At 37.4% G+C, this 18525-nt stretch overlaps 1 protein-coding gene across 3 annotated transcripts in view; it reads right to left on the bottom strand.

Moving 5' to 3' along the window:
- The window catches only part of PACRG (parkin coregulated), a 495970-nt gene that overhangs the window by 411867 nt on the left and 65578 nt on the right, over positions 1–18525 (bottom strand). For all 3 annotated transcript variants that reach the window (XM_059401397.1, XM_059401396.1, XM_059401398.1), the window contains exon 2: positions 8200–8334. In XM_059401397.1, coding sequence (XP_059257380.1) covers positions 8200–8334 — 135 coding nt within the window. The remainder of the gene's footprint in view (positions 1–8199; positions 8335–18525) is intronic.

Genomic DNA, 18525 nt, shown 5'->3' with positions numbered 1-18525 from the left:
CATATATTATATGGCATGTAAAATGGGATGCACTTATTATATGCACTTATATATAAAACATTATATATTATATGCCATGTAATATATGTATAATATGTTTTTACAAGGTACTGTATACACTATGACCTCAATTATGCAAAAATAAAGACAGAAATACTTCAAAAAATGTTAACAGTTGCATGCATGAATGGTGCAATGGTGGGTGATTTATTTATTCTTTCTACCTCCAATACTTTCTTATTTTATAAAATAACTATATATATTTCATATTGAGAATAGAACTCCATAGGTAATGATAAGGATGATTTTTTTTTTTTACATGATCAACTGATTATCCTATTAGTACTGATTTTTGCATATAACTTTCAAGGTCAGGATAAGTTTTTTGATAAAGGTAAAATGTATTTACTAAAATTGCTGCCTCCAATATGGATTAAAACTGATATCAGTATTCCGTAACACTTTATTTAGATTTTACCTTAAAGAAAAGGAAAAACTTTAATACAACTACAGGGGGCTGAAAATTCACTCCATATCTGGAAGCCTCAGATGCAGAGACACACTTTGCCCACTCTAAATAAAAGCGTCCAACAAACATTGATTTTTTTTTGTTACTATCGTACCATCAATCTGATTGCATGTGTCATCTGTCAAAGAACTTCTGATCTCAAAAGTGCTTCAATAAAGAAAAGGGATATGTGACAAGAGATAAGACAAAGTGGGAGCCATTCATTAAATTACTAATTGGAACAGATCTGGAGATTCGTCCTCCAGGCAGATACAGAAAAATCATCAAAGTCCAGTGTGTGTCCCCAAATGGAACTTTCTAACAAGCAGCAACACACATTGTTAGTTTCAAGATTTGCGTCCTGATACTCCTGAAAGGGCAGGTGGCAGGGATCTCTGGGAGGGTGGAAACCGGCCCAGGTCTTGGTGGGAGAGTGAGTGACACCGCAGTGTCCCAGCTGGGACACCCTCACACCACCAAGACTGCCTCTATGTTTCAACAGGAGGTCGTTGAACGTAAAAAGCAGGAGTGATTTGTTTCCTTGCAGTTGTCAGTCCACGGAGATCTGAAACTTACAACATGGCTTGTTTCCCTTGGGCCCCTGGTAATGAGAATTGTCTTCAGCGGTGCCTACGAAATCACTGTCACAGAGCTGCGGTCGACCTTTCTTTTCAATCTCTGCACTTTCCAGGAGTTATAAATCAGTTGACTTTCAAGCTCGATGAGATGGCATATGCCCTAGTTTGAAGAACAGATGGAGGCTTGGGGGAAAATTGTTTCTGCAGGCTTGCTACAAGCAGCACTGCTCCATAAAAGTGAACCATTCGCACTAATTTCTCACATAAATTATATAGGCAGCAGGGAGCACCAGCCCATTCAGCAGAAAATCTTTCATCTAGCTTTCAGAGGTCATCTAACCAATTTAAATTAAAGTTATTTCTGATACATGGCTGTTTTTTCGTGCTGTACACTTTTAAGACATAGCAATTTACATCAAATAAAAGAATGGCATTAATTGTGCATGCCGTCCCCTCCTCCAAAAAACACAGAACAGCACGGTAATTGCCAGAGGATTATTTTTTTTTTCAAGACCTCTAGAATAAGCTCTGTCTATTAATTAATCACAGAGGAATTAATAGGGGAAATGCAGCAGCTCTCTTGTACAAAAATCAGGTAAATTGTCATTTCTTTTGTAAAATTTGCCTTACAAATTCTACTAAGGCCTGCTATCCAAACTCAAGCTTTGGCAGTTATCAAAAGAAACAGAAGCCCAGGACAATTCCAAGAGAACATTCATCCTTCTTCATGTGAAACAAATTATGCAACTCTCAAATAAATTTGCCTACAAGATTTGAAAAATCAACATTGGTTTTACCTGGGGTAGAGGGTCGGTATAGACAGAACATCAATCTTTTTTTAGTCCTTAAGAAACTGAAACATTAAGAAACTGAAGACACCAAAGGACTAATGATTAATCCAAAGTATAGAATGTTGAGAACAATGTGATGAGGACTAATGGATCAGATATCATATCGCAGAGTGACTTACATTAAAATGCAGTACTATTTACAGATAATGAGCTACCATGGTTTGGGGCTGATTTTAATTGTAAGAAAATTAGTGCATGATTTTAATAATAATTATATTCAATAACTGTTTTTCCTACTAGGAAATTATTAGTTATGTCAATGAAAACAGTCACATTGACAGAGCTTTTTATAGTTCATGAATACCATGAGTGCTGTTAAGGACTGAAAAGAACTGAGAAAAAGAACATACCAAGAAGAAATTCTAAAGAGTCATGCCCAAGTATTAGCAAAGAGGGTCAACCTCGAATTGAGGGTGCAGTCTGGCCACTGTTGTCAGAAATTTTAAAAATGAATTTGAGTATTCATTTATGCATAGTGCTTTCTTTACTTGGATGTTCAAATTGGACATATATGTAGTCATTTAAAAAGGTGAAAACTTGCCATTTTGAAATTTACGAAATTTTAAAAAATAAGTTCACTGGGAACGCATTTACATAAAATCAAAGGAGCATTTTCATGAAAAAGTCCAGCCCACTGAAACCAGTGCATATAACTCTGGACCATGCATTCAAATTTACTGGAATTTCTAGGCAATACTTATTCCCTGAAATAGTTCATGGATATCACAAATTATAGTTATTTCTATAATTGGGAAAGGAAATTTCTTAGAGCTCCCATAATTGAAAAGCGGCCATACCAATCATCTAGCATGTGGTGGTTCTCACTCACTGATGAAGACAGTGAAGCCTACAGAGTGAAAGACATGTCATGAACCAGTGTCGAGAGAAGTAAAACCTGGAGATAGCCAACCCGTTCCAGAACACTTTCCATTCATTCCGTGCATATCACTGGGCGCTCACTCTGTGCCAGACACTGTTCCAAGTGCTGAGATACATGAGCAAATGAACACGGGAGACAGAGGCTCTTCCCTCAGAAGACTTCAGAATAAGTCATTTTTATGAATCCTAATACTGGCTCCACTAGAGGCCCTTATTTCCTTTTCATTTTCTTCCACTTTTCTTATTATGCGAACTCTCTCTATTTTACACTTTTTTATATAAATATATAATTTGTTATTTAAAAAATTAGAAAAATGTGTTTTTAGTTACCTAATTAATGTTAATTTATGAAGTCCTTTTTTAATTAAAAAAAAAAAGGTTGTGTGATCCAAGTTTTGACCAACGTAACTACAAGAATGAATACATTAACCTCAGGGGAAGGATGCTTTCGTGAGGAAGATCACATCATGGGCGGGGAGTAGAGGCTACTGAAGTCCGCTGTCACCTGTACCTGCCGATGTGCATCAGTTCTCACTTTGTCAATTTTACTTCAGAATAACAGGTCACTAGAATCATTTACATACATATTCAATAAGGGATAAGAAAACAAGAATGCAGAAATGCCCCGCACGGCGATGTCATTTTGAACAATGCCTGTGACAACCTTGCCAGGTGAGGGACTACATGTTGCTGACAAAGCCCATTTTGAGTTTTTTCCCTGTGAAGACAGTTTGGATGTCCGTTCTCTGAATTGCGTTTTTATCGAGGGTTTCTATTATATCCTGATTTGGCAACAGTTATAGGCTATTTATTTCTTATCCAAATCTATCTAATACCTGGGACATCTTTAGGCATGTTCACCAGAAATTTAGTGAAAACGAGACTCAGTATATGCCACATTCTGTCATAAAGCATGGAATCATGGACAGGTGGAGAAAGGAGATTTCTATCAGTATCTACAATATCAAAATGCCTAGAAAGTGAAGAAACTTAGAGACACCTTAGTGCAGCTGTAGCTCACCAAAATAAATAAGTGGTTTATAATACCATATAGTTAATTTAAAAAACAAACTCCAACATTTTTCTCCAACTCCTTCTGCCAAGGTCTATATAAAAGTGGCTGTTTTAAAGTAACTTGCATTGCCCTACTATTTTAAAATAATGGTTTGGGATCAGAGTTTGTAAGGCAGTGAATTTCATGTGTTACCTATGATTTACGTATCTGTTCCTCATGAAGCGTGTAAATAACAATGATCATTTCCCCTCCTTTAGGGTAGTAAGGACTTCAGATTCCTGCCCCCAAATAGGGAATTAGAATGGGCTCCTGTTCCTTCTCCAAAACTGACCATGGGAATACTAGAGGCAAAAATGTACATTCCAGGAAGTAACAAACAAAAAAGGAAGAAGGAAAAGAAGGAAGGAAGAGGGAGGGAAAGGGGAGGAAGAAGAAGAAGGGGGGGGAGAGGAGGAGGGGCAAGGGGAGGAGGGGGAGCAGGGAAGGGGGGAGAGAGCAAGGGAGGCAGGGACAGGAGGGGGAGGGTAGCTCCGGAGGGGGGGTGGGGCGGAGGAGGCGGGGGATGGACTTGAGAGGACAGTTTACAGCAAACTCTTCTACTCCCGTGTGGAAATTCAAGATGCGGAGACTCAAACACAATTTAGAATGTCCTTTGTTCATGCTGATTCTCTGCTTTGTAACTTATCCAGAATGTTTAGCAAAAGCAGTTAACATTCACTTCTATTGCTTATGCTCTGGATATTGAAGATAACAGCCATAGAATAAAGTCACGTTTCCTCGAATGCTGGCAGAGTCAAGGAGAATGCAGAAAAAAGAAACAGATTTAAAAATTCTCGCTTAAGTCATTATTATGTTTTTAATGTCTTTAGCCATTAATAATTAATCATTCTTTAGCTGTATGTAGAAAATGTATATTTAAAAATTTTTTTAAAGTGTACCAGAGCTTGCCTGGTAGATTTCACATTCCAGATCAAATCTATTCATTTTTAACAGATAATTAACTAGCCACTGATCAGTATATGGAAAAAATTTCAGTACAAAAAATTGCACTACAAATAACCATTTTCATGGGCACTAAACTAGGGTGGCAGTTCAGGATGCAGATTGAAATTTCACTACAAAAAATTTCACTACAAAATTTTTGCAAAACCTTTTTTATATTTACCAAGGAATATTTGATAAGCATAGACAGCCGTGACCAAAAAATGCATGCACCCGCCCTGTCTTCTCATTTCCTAGTAATCTGCACAGAGCTCTAGCCCTCATCTGGCCTGCAGGTTCCAGCCTTCCTTTTGGACCGCTGCTATCTTAGTGGAGAGCAGCGCTGCCTAATATGGTAACCATGTGGCTATTTAAATTAAAATTAATTAAAATTAAAAATTTAGTTTCTCAGTCTCACTAGGGACATTTCAAGGGCTTAATGGCCACATATGGCCAGTTGTAATTATTAGACAGTGCAGATGTAGAACATTTTCACCATTGCAGAAAGTTGCATTAGTACTCGGATTTTCAGCGATCCCATACGGAATAGACCAAACCGTACAGATTATGGCATTTCGTCTGCCTTGTTTTCCTGGCCTGGGAAACAAATAACCATTTTCATGGTCACTAAACGAGGGTGGCAGTTCAGGATGCGGGTTGAAAAATCTAAATGTGCAAAGACATTTACCTACATCTAATTCTTCTATTTTCGACTTTCTCTGGTCATTAATAAATTGCTACCATAGAGCACCTTTGTTATTTCAAGAAATATGTGACTTCTAATACAACAATGATGGGGTCGGCTAATCTAGAACAGGTAGACAGGGAATTTGGGGTCGTGGGCAGCAAGAATCAGCAACTTCATGGGGGAGCTGAGCCTCAGGGGCTGGGACAGCCTCCATCATGCTTCAGGACGGTGACTCCTAAGGGTTTCAGAATCACAGGAAATTCTGATAAAAGACATACCACTTCTTACTACTTAATTGTGCATGCCATTTCAGGCACTCACGAACCCCTTGAAGTCCCAGTGGTGTCAAAAGCAGTATGGAGAAGGGACCAGTATTTTCCTGGGAAAAAGAGTTACTCGGGAGCTGTCAGCGGGAGGGGTGGGGGTGTGAGCTGTGACACGACCTGTGCTCTGTCTGCACATAGGAAGGAAGTACCATGCAAAGTCATGGATTGTTTTGTTTTTGTTTCATTGGCGGAGGGGTACAGCCCTGCTTCCTTCAACATTCAAGGCCCCTTCCTTAGGTATGGCATCCTAAAGATGTCCTCTGTGGCTACCAAGTACTAGATTGTTCCCACAGCCCATGCACCAAGGAATAAATACGAATATATTGAGAGACTGCTTACAAGCCTATCTTTAATAATTCTAACCTCTTCATTTCAATATTAGAGTAGTACAAATGAAATGTGGTTGGCAGAAGCCTACAGGTGATAGGGTAAGAGGTTTCTTTACACGTATGCTATTCTTCTAGAACCGACAGCAAATAAAGTCCTTCCTTTTTATTCAGACTTTTTAGCTTGCTGAATCGGTACTATTGTCAATAGTAACTTCAAAGAATTAATATAGCTATAAAAAGGAAAAGTACTTTATATCCCTTCTGATTGTTGGATTATCAAAGATAAAACAAAATGAATGATTCATCCTATGTTTTCATTCTTTTCAAGATGAATTTTTTTCCTAGTCTCTCAACAATTCTAAAAGTTACTCATAAGACTATTAGAGCAGGTCAAAATAAATCTATAAAGTTTTTGTTGATATAATTTTCATGGACTATTATTGCTTAAAACACCAAAATCTACTAACTTTTTTAAAAAATTATTATAGCATATCCTTTTACTCCAAAGGACTGGGATTTTAAAAAGCTTCCACTGTGTTGCCCTGTGGAGCCAGTAGACAGACAAATAAACACAAAATCCATGTACCTAATCAAACGTAAAAAAACCCACAAAAATCACAGTAAAATTTTGGGAATATATACGTATATTAAGACTAAAATATCTGAATGACTCATACTTGCTGTAAGTTTTTCCTCATCGTAGGCACACTGTCAGATAACAAATACACATTTTAATAGAAGTGATTAAAAGCAAGATAGTGCAGTCCTTCAGCCTCCTAAAAACATTATGACAAAATGTAATAAAAGGAACACCTTCAGATTTCTATGACCAAATAGTCTGTAGTAATTCTAAGTTCGATAACTGAATTACATTATGGCTACTCAAGGTTTAGAAATGTTTGATAATTCTGTGAAAACATTTAAAGACATACTGGAAATAATGCAAACAATTCTCTTACTTGTTCCATAAAGGAAGGAAAAGGTCAATTTTGATGAACTTAAGTGTTTATATTGATGAATTCTTTACTTTGGCTATTTTATTTTATTTAGTGCTGTAAATTTACACAAAGTACAAACAACCCCTACCTCCACCTTCAGATGCGACTGTAGGACTTTTTCGTTAAATGGGTCAATTGCATCAGTGAGATGGTATTTGGCAAGCACCTCTCACGTTCCTCACCCTGTGGTGATACACACATGTGCCGCTCTGGCTTTAGGCAGAGAAACCCTTTTAGCTGATAAAAAATCACCCAAAGCAAGGTCCTTGATAGCAAAAAATAATTAAATAGCAGAAGCCGGTTACAGATCAGCATTGGTTTTTTCAAATTAAATGTAAAAGCCTTCTCCGGTTAAGAGACTGGCAAGTTTTTACAAATACCATCAGTGAGCCTTTTAGAAAGAAACACAGCTGCATTAGAATGGAGTCATTAGGCAATACATTTATTTTGAAGCCAATTAACCTTTTGTCAGAAAAATGTCGGTGCCGTAATGGTTTCAGCGTGGAGGTCAGCCTCTAACCGGGCACGTGTGACAGCCACCGCCGCTGACACGTGCCGCAGACAGAGAGAGAGTGCAAGCGCGAGAGCCGACCTGCTTTTGTATTCCACTCCGCATTGCCAGGGAGGGGACAATCTTGACCCATCCATTTAGGTAATTAAAGCTTCCATTTGGAAGTGTCCTGCAGGAAGGTGAAATCCGGGGGAGATGAATGGCTGTTGCTCTCCGCATTCAGCCACCAGCTCCATCATTTGATGGACCGCCTGAAACAGGCACCACTGCCAGGTTCTCATAAAAATAGAGATGAATTGGGCAGCAGACGATTCTCGGAGGCAAAGCAACTCTGTCATTTTCTTTTTTGCAGGCTGTAATTTAATTGTTAGTCAAGGTGGACAGCCGACACAGGGGGGCTTTCTCTAAGAGCTTGCCCACCACCTTTCGTACGCCGAGAAATCACACCGGTTTATCTACTTGGCCAAGTCTATTTGGCATTGGGAGATGTCACTCCAGCGGCCCAGCTGGTTCTCCAGGCTGTGCCCTGACTTACCTTCCACGCTATTTTGTTTCCTTTCGAATCATGCTCAAGGGCAATTGGGAAGTCTCCTCGCTCATAAAATTTTCGAAACGCTGTGGGCTTGGTTGGTCTTTCTTTAAATGCTCCTGCAGCTGGAGGGCCTCTCACCTTCAAAGAAAAAAAAAAATAGAAATCAGGTCTTGAAAAATAACCAAAAACGCACAGTAAAAAGACTTTTCTTAAGTTTTAGTTTATATGAAATATTCTGGAAGATAAAAACCAAATTGTTTAATGATGCACAACAGCAACTTCACTAATACAACATTCAAAGAAGATAATTATTTTATAACATTAAGGGTTTACTTTATTTCAAGCTACTTTAGATAGCATTCTTAGAAAAAGTCACTTTAAAAATATCACATGATAAAGAAAAAAAGTCTAAACTTTTGTTTAAGTAAAATATTTAATAGAGGACTTTAAATTCAGAGTGTTAAAACTTTTAACATTTTTAATAATTGCTAATTCTAATCTCAGGTCTGATATACTTTGTGGAATACTGAATGAATAGATTTAAAATACATTCTGCATGTATTTAAAATACACCAACCAGGATAGCACAGTCGTTCAAGCATCTGATTCTTGATTTCGGCTCAGGTTGTGATCTCAGGGTTATGGGATCAAACCCCACGTCAGGCTCTGCTCAGCACCCAATCTGCTAAGGGTCCTCTCTCTCCCTCTGCACCCTCCCCCTGCTTGCTCTCTCTAAAACAAATATTAAAAAATAGAATATGTCCTTTTAGTCTTTCCATATATATAAAATGTAAAATATGTTCTGTTGTGAATATTTACAAAATATAAAAATGTTACATAAAATTAAGCCATAACAAATAAGATAATTTAAAAAGAAAATGTGCAAGTACAGCACACCTTCAATATTATGAATTTATGAGAAAGTACCATTAGATTACATGAGATTCTGCCACCCCCAACTGAGATTTTTATCAAAGAAGAAACATTTCTTTTTTTTTTTTTTTAAGATTTTATTTATTTATTTGAAAAAGAGAGAGAGTGAGTGAGCATAAGCAGGGAGCCTGATACGGGGCTCAATCCCAGAACCCTGGGATTATGACCTGAGCTGAAGGCAGACCCTTAACTGAGTAACCCAAGCACCCCAAAGAAGAAACATTTTATATTGAGTTACTCATTTTAAGAATCTTTTAAATCTGCATTGTTTATTAATTCATTAGGTTACAAAATTGAAAGTGATAGTGACTATTTCGAAAATTATAGACCACTGGTTACCTTTCTCTGAAAAAAAAGTAAATACTAGATATTTACTAGTTTAATAAAAACAGACTATCTTGTTAATTCTTAATATGGACAAAATAGCAAGTAAGTTATGCAATATCTTAGTATTTTAAGTTACTTGATATCATGTTAATTTTTAATATCCATGTAAAAATTTGAATTTCAATAAAGAAATATGTAAAATACATCTAGTATAACAAATACGATAAATGCATTTTATCAGCACACATAGAAAGGCTAATACTAAAGAACTGAGTGGGATATTAAAATATTGAGATGATTAAACATTGAACTAGAGGTGAACAGTGAGGTAACACAAATTATTAGAGTTTATTTTTTAGTTTTTAAATTTTTTTTAGAGAGAGAGAGACCACATATGCCCACACACATGCAAGGTTGTGGAGAGGGGCAAAGGGAGAGAGGGAGAGAGAGACTCTCAAGCAGACTCCCTGCTGAGCCCTGAGTCCCATGCACAGCTCTATCTCTATTCTAGATAGAAGCTATCTAAAACATGACCTGAGTCGAAATCAGAAGTTGGACACTTAACTGACCAAGCCACCCACGTGCCCCTGAGTTTAGAATTCCCTTTACTACATAGAACGTTATTCCCAGCATATGTAATCACATAATTATTATATAATCAATTATATAATATTAAATATTATGTAATTACATAAATAATTGATGTGATACTGGGTAATGGGGAAGCAAGACTGGCTCTTACTTACAAAATATTTGAAACTTGTTCTGGTATTAGAATTATTGCCCACCATTTTCAGACAAATTCATTCGACTGTTAAGTAACCATATGTGTATGATAACTACTTTGTGCAGAGCTCTGAGCTGGATATTATACACACATTCCCGTCTACATCAGTATGACAGAAACTACAGAGATGGCACTCCAGGACTTTGCAACTTACGAAGAGGTAAATTTTGAAACACATTTTTGGAAATTGATAAAGAATTGGCAACTTTCTATTCAACATAGTACTAGAGGTCCTAGCCTCAGCAATCAGACAACAAAAGGAAATTAAAGGCATCCAAATCGGCAAAAAGAAGTCAAATTATCACTCTTCGCAGATGATATGATACTATATGTGGAAAACCCAAAAGACTCCACTCCAAAACTGCTAGAACTTGTACAGGAATTCAGTAAAGTGTCAGGATATAAAATCAATGCACAGAAATCAGTTGCATTTCTCTACACCAACAGCAAGACAGAAGAAAGGGAAATTAAGGAGTCACTCCCATTTACAATTGCACCCAAAACTATAAGATACCTAGGAATAAACCTAACCAAAGAGACACAGAATCTATACTCAGAAAACTATAAAGTACCCATGAAAGAAATTGAGGAAGACACAAAGAAATGGAAAAATGTTCCATGCTCCCGGATTGGAAGAATAAATATTGTGAAAATGTCTATGCTACCTAAAGCAATCTACACATTTAATGCAATTCCTATCAAAGTACCATCCATCTTTTTCAAAGAAATGGAACAAATAATGCTAAAATTTATATGGAACCAGAAAAGACCTCGAATAGCCAAAGGGATATTGAAAAAGAAAGCCAACGTTGGTGGCATCACAATTCCGGACTTCAAGCTCTATTACAAAGCTGTCATCATCAAGACAGCATGGTACTGGCACAAAAACAGACGACACATAGATCAATGGAACAGAATAGAGAGCCCAGAAATAGACCCTCAACTCTACAGTCAACTAATCTTCGACAAAGCAGGAAAGAATGTCCAATGGAAAAAAGACAGCCTCTTCAATAAATGGTGCTGGGAAAACTGGACAGCCACATGCAGAAAAATGAAATTGGACCATTTCCTTACACCACACACAAAAATAGACTCAAAATGGATGAAGGACCTCAATGTGCGAAAGGAATCCATCAAAATCCTTGAGGAGAACACAGGCAGCAACCTCTTCGACCTCAGCCGCAGCAACATCTTCCTAGGAACAACGCCAAAGGCAAGGGAAGCAAGGGCAAAAATGAACTATTGGGATTTCATCAAGATCAAAAGCTTTTGCACAGCAAAGGAAACAGTTCACAAAATCAAAAGACAACTGACAGAATGGGAGAAGATATTTGCAAACGACATATCAGATAAAGGACTAGTGTCCAGAATCTATAACGAACTTAGCAAACTCAACACCCAAAGAACAAATAATCCAATCAAGAAATGGGCAGAGGACATGAACAGACATTTCTGCAAAGAAGACATCCAGATGGCCAACAGACACATGAACAAGTGCTCCATATCACTCGGCATCAGGGAAATACAAATCAAAACCACAATGAGATATCACCTCACACCAGTCAGAATGGCTAAAATCAACAATTCAGGAAATGACAGATGCTGGCGAGGATGCGGAGAAAGGGGACCCTCCTCCACTGTTGGTGGGAATGCAAGCTGGTGCAGCCACTCTGGAAAACAGCATCGAGGTTCCTCAAAATGTTGAAAATAGAATTGCCCTATGACCCAGCAATTGCACTATTGGGTATTTACCCTAAAGATACAAACGTAGTGATCCAAAGGGGCACGTGCACCCAAATGTTTATAGCAGCAATGTCCACAATAGCCAAACTATGGAAAGAACCTAGATGTCCATCAACAAATGAATGGATCAAGAAGATGTGGTATATATACACAATGGAATACTATGCAGCCATCAAAAGAAATGAAATCTTGCCATTTGCAACAACATGGATGGAACTAGAGCGTATCATGCTTAGCGAAATAAGTCAAGCGGAGAAAGACAACTATCATATGATCTCTCTGATATGAGGAAGTGGTGATGCAACATGGGGGCTTAAGTGGGTAGAAGAAGAATCAATGAAACAAGATGGAATTGGGAGGGAGACAAACCATAAGTGCCTCTTAATCTCACAAAACAAACTGAGGGTTACTGGGGGGAGGGGGGTTGGGAGAAGGGTGTGGGATTATGGACATTGGGGAGGGTGTGTGCTTTGGTGAGTGCTGTGAAGTGTGTAAACCTGGTGATTCACAGACCTGTACCCCTGGGGATAAAAATATATGTTTATAAAAAATAAAAAAATTATAAATAAATAAATAAATAAATAAAAAGAATTGACAACTTTCTATTTTGCCAACAAGTTATATACCCCCCAAAATTATAATCTACCATTGCATCACCATTTTAACAAAATGGTGCTATACATAATCCAAAAATGTATACCACACAAAAAGTGGTATACAAGAAAGAAAGAAAAGAAAAGTTAGCTAAATTAAACCAGCATCATACATACTTACAGAAAGTTACAGAGAATAGTGCATATGTGTATACGTGTGTGTATACTGTATTACTGTGCAGTACTGATTGCTAGTAAGTAGATATTTCATTTTTGGTGCTTTTTAAAAAAAAATAAATATTAAATAAAGAAAAAATATATGTATAAATATACATATAGATAATATATATACATACATACATAAACTATATAATGAAATACTCAGCCATAAAAAAAGAATGAAATCTTGCCTTTTGTGACAAGATGGATGAAGCTTGAAGGCATTATGCTAAGTGAATAAGTGAGTGAGACAAAAGGACAAATACTGTGTGATCTCACTTAGATGAGAAATCTAAAAGAACTGAACTCACAGAAACAGAGATCAGATTGGTGGTTGCCAGGGTCTAGAGGGTAAGGCTGACATCTACTGATCGTCTTTTTTCATTTGCTTTTTGATCTTCCTGATTCTTGTGTGATGACTGATTTTCTGTTGATACCTGAACATTGGTGATTGTGAGACTCAGACCTTCTACCTTCTGTTTTAGCTGGTTTATTCCAATGTGTCTGGCAGAGATGTGGGGAAAGGTTACGAGCGCATTACAGTCAGGCTGGGGTTGAAATCCTGGAGGCCCACCTGGCCACTGTTGACTCCGCAGAGGGAGTTTCTCATGGATAATGGGTGAAAGTGGGGGCTTCAATACCACTAGGCCTCCAATGACACCTCCTGGACAGGTTGGAGAAGGAGCACCCCGTGACTGCTTTCCACAGGGACACCACGGAAGGGGGCGGCCTCATTACTGCTGGGCAGTAATAACATTCCTGTCCCTCAAGGAGGCATTCTCTGATGGTACCCCAGCAGAAAGGGATAAGAGCTTAGCACAGCTGGCTGAGATAAGAGTCCAAGCTATCCCCACTGAGGGTGCTGAGGACCTCTTTACTGGTCCAGTAAGGATGAAAGGCTCAGTTCCTCATTCAAAACATTCAGCTACAACCATCATTAGATCTTCTATCTGCTCATCATCTGCTAACCATCCTTTCAATTCTTCTAGATGCCACGTTATTATTTATGCTTTGACAGCAAGCCTCCCATTTGTTTAATTGACCAAAATTTTGCTAGAGAGTATCCATCTTTCTCCCTTACTTTGTATTTATCTTAAAATCAATTTCTCTTTTTTCCTTTTGTCTCCTATTCTAATATTCCATTCTTTCTGATTCTGAATTCAAAATTCTAATCATCCAAACTTTTCAAAGAATGAACATATTTCCCTCTAAGAAACCTAAGGGGCTCTTTATAAACTGTTTAAAGATAATGTATACTTCCTCTTTCTTCCCATAAATTTTCATGGACTCGCTACAGAAATGATTCCATGCCTACAATTCCATGGAAAGTCTTCACTTGGTTTGCTATGTAATCACCCAACAGTGTGGAAATTCTTTCTTCAGTGTTTGTTAACCTCTGTTCTTCTATTTCTGCCATTTACTCACTTAAAAACCACTATTTTTTGGATTCTCCTATAGACACATTATAAATTAACTCTCGGCATCTCAAATCTGAATCTGAAATTTGACTAGTCAAGCCTACAGTGCAACACGGGCATTACCTAATCGTAAGCAGCTGCTCTGTCACTGTTCCTGGATAATATTTTTTCTGTTCCAAATACATATATACCTACTTAAACCAAATAGAAGGCTAGAATATTTTTAATATTCTACACACGATCCATTCTAACATTCCAAGTGATTCTAGAAGTATGTACATGAAAAATCAAGTAAATAACAATCTCTGGAAAGGTAATAAAGATATTACTACTGGAAATCACACAGATGGACGTAGCCTGACTAAATAAAGTTAAAAATTAGCAAAATACTGTTAAGAATCCTTATGTACATCCCATATTTATCAAAGGACTACTGTACATTTTACTTAATGTCTTAAGAATTTTACCCCAACTCTCTTATAAATAATATAGAACAAATAAGGAACCATAAATCAAACTAGATTTGTGGGAAAATGCAATTATGGTTTGTCTGAATGGTGGGGGCTGTCCATAAACCAATTAGGAAGAATGGGTGTTGCAGCAGAATGCTTTTAATAAAATCTAATGCACTTGGGAACCAAGATATTGAATGCACTTTGAAGTGACTGTAAATGACAGAGTACTTTATATGCTTACACTTAGTGAATGCTGGAATGGATTTAGGACATAGACCACAGGCTCTACATACGTTCACAAAAACTAATAATAATCTGTAGGAAAGAATTTTAAGGTTCTCTAAAATTCTTCTTATAGTTGAAAGTTTTCTTTTCAATAGTTTTATTTTTTAGCATAAACTGAAGCTGCTTAAAAAAAAAAAAACTTTACTTCAAGTGGGAAATCTATACTGTGTTATTCTACTTGTCTGTTTAGCCAGCTTACTAACATTGAAACAATAAAAAGCAAAGATATTAATTTCTTATCTTCATCAGCTTAAAAAAATTTATTTATCATTTATTTGAGAGAAAGAGCACTTCGAGAGAGCACAAGCAGGGGGGTGTCAGAGGGGGAGGGAGACGGGAGCAGGGAGCTCTCTGAGTTTGATCCCAGGACCCTGGAATCAGGACCTGGGCCAAGGTCAGATGCTTAACCAATCAGCCCTCCAGGTGCTCCTCTTGTTTTCATCAGCTTTAACCTGGAATGTGGATTCATTGAAAGTGCTGTGGTTAAGCAGTTGGTGGGCAAGAGTTGTCCTATCTCCCAGCTACTGAGGCACTTGAATATTAGCCCCAGGACTGGCAAATTTATTGCCATCAGCCTACCCTTCTGAGTAAGTAGGACTGTAATTCAGTGTCTGCCCCACTTGCCAGTCGTAATTGCTCTAAACATCAGATATTTTGCATTATCTACAGTTAGTAGATGAACACGAAAATGCTTGCAAAATTACTACAAATTGGTAAATCTGAATGTATTAGTAGATGGGGCACCTCATGTTAACAAAAGTTAGCTTGTATTAGGTAATGTTTGTATAAGAAACTTTAATAATATTTAAAAAATATTATGATACTGATGTTTTTGTTAGTAATAGCTAACAATGCCTTATATGGTAAAATATATATATTTCAACAAAGATTCAACATATATAGACATACTGTGGAGTCCTTAACAATCAGGCCCTACAGGTAATAGTGTCAGAGAAAACATCCAAGGGAAGTGGGTAACCCATTTTTAGGAAGCTTATTCCGATGGGATCTAAAGGGATGGCCTAGAGTCAGGATAATCAGTCTGAACTTGACTGCGTAGTCCAAGCACAAGGTCGCTAAGGCTTTAAATTAGGATGCCATCAAGAACAACAACAATATCCCCTAATGAACTATTCATTGTTTTACAGACATTATTGGTTTCAGTTTTTGACAAAACTCACATGAAATGATCCTTATGGACAAGAAAATCTAAGTTTTAATAGCCTCAATAAACTGTCGGAAATCACAGAGTTATTAAGTAATCGGAAAGAGACCCCTAGCACTTCTGCTCTGCAGGACATGTCCTTAGTCACTATGCTAGCAGGCTGGGTTTGGGCAAAAACCTAGAGGGGAATTATTTAGGGCACATGACTGATTGAAGACATCCAGAGGCAGAGATGAAATAGGCTTCTGATAATAAAGATGCAAATAACCAATTTGTTTAAGTTACATAAAAAATAAACTATGAGATGGAGGGAAATCATATTAAATTACTTTGAGTTCTACCACCTATTGTTAATTTTGTGCTATTTCCTTTTAGAACATATGTAAAAATATCATAATTTTTCATTTTTAAATCTGTTCTATTTAATGTACTTTTTCACATAGTATAATATGTTTTGATGTTGCTATGGATAATAGAAGTTCACTTTTTGTGGCTAAGCAATATTCCACCATTTGCAATTATATTTGAAATTTATGTTATTTCTGATTATTTTTGCATTTCATAATCACATTATTATAAACACCTCTGGCATATCACATTTCCCCCATTTTAAATAATATCCTTCAGACAGAGTCCCTCATATGAGATAACAAAATTAATCAAAATTTATATTTTATGAATCTTAATAAAATTATTTGCTGATTAAAGAGGAGAATAGATTTTCTGTCTTCGTCTGCCTGGACTGCTATACCAAAATGCCATAGATCGGATGATTTAAATGACAGATACTTATTGTCTCACATTTCTACAGGCTAGACATCCACAAGGAGGACGGCAGCGTGATCTGCTGAGAACCCTCGTCCTAGCCTGCAGACTGTTGGCTCTCACTGTGTCCTCATGTCCCAGAGAGTGCTCCAGAGAGGTCTGATCTCTCTTCCTCCTCTCTCGGGACATTAATCATGTCACAGAGGCCACACTCTTAGGGGCCATCTCATAAACCTAATCCCAAAGGCCCCACCTCCAAACACATCACATTGGGGTTAGTGCTCCAACATAGGAAGTTTGCAGAACATAAACATTCAGTCCATGACATCTTCCTATTGTTCAATTTGGATTACTATGTTTAACAAATGAGGACAAATATTTTCTTACTTTAGAATAATGCTATATGCATACATTTGTGAAAGTATGCTCATGTCTTTTCTATATTAATATCAATTTGTATGAATTTTTTCTATCAACAGATATCGACCATTGGTTGCATTTATTGTAAGTATCTCCTTGCCTTCTTTGTTTTCCATTTTTACTTGTTTAGCATTTTAAAATATCATGTATATATATATATATACATGATATATATATTTTTTTTTTTGGTAGGAAAGTTTCTTTGTTTTTTTTCTTTACTTGCTCTTTTTGAGATGAGGCTCTGGCTTTGAATTTCTTTATATCATTCCTCCGTCAGGATATTGTGACTGCTGTGCACAATGAATATTGACTAAATCATATCCTTCATCTACTTAAAATCCACAGATGATTTCCCACTGACATGCATTCCCGCCGTGCAGGCATTTGGAAGCTGACAGTGATGCCTCTGGTTACTTCTCCACAGGCTCCTTCACCAATTATGCCCACATACTGGCCATTCTCAAATATGGCCTGCTCTCTTCGGGCTCCATGACTTTCCTGTTCCACCAACCTCTTATTCTCCATCATTCCATTCCTTTCCCTCCTTTTTCTCCTGAATAACCACGAATCACCTTCATGACCACAAACCTCTGATTCTCAGGAGACTTTTCTGACAGGCCATATCCCAACCTTGGAGTTCTCTTCCTACTAGGCATTGAATGCCTAAAAGACAAACAAACAGTAGACCACCAGAACAATCTGTATGGCGATTATCAGGGAGATCCGGGCTGTTGATAAAGTTTGCCTGTAGTCAAGTGGGTTAAATCAATGGAAATTGGTAAATCTTTCCAAAGGGAAAGTAAGAATACGGTGAGAAAAAGGCTGAGAACTTGAAACATTTCCTGAAGACTTAATAATAAATGGATTCTCTGGGAGACTAGGAAGAGTCAGAATGGTAGCAAGACAATGGGGAAGGGATGGTATAGAAATCAACGAATGAGAGGAACACATTTTTTAATGATACAAGTGGGCCAGTTAAGAAGAGGGTTTAGAGTTCTCTGAAAATTAAAGCGCTCTGCTGGCATGATGGGATGGAAAGCAGATTGTAGTGCACTGAGGGATGAATGAGGAATGTGAAACCAGATGCAGTCTTTGGGAGCCATCCTGCCCCATGAACTGTTATAATCTGAGTTGCTAGTATGGTAGAATTGTTAAAGTTGGGCAAAGTTAATTGTGATTAGAAATGGAGAAAGAAAAAAAAAACATTAATGGGCTATAA

This window comes from Mustela nigripes, chromosome 5 (genome assembly GCF_022355385.1).
Source record: "Mustela nigripes isolate SB6536 chromosome 5, MUSNIG.SB6536, whole genome shotgun sequence".
Lineage (NCBI taxonomy): Eukaryota > Metazoa > Chordata > Mammalia > Carnivora > Mustelidae > Mustela > Mustela nigripes.
This window is presented reverse-complemented; position numbering and strand designations above follow the sequence as displayed.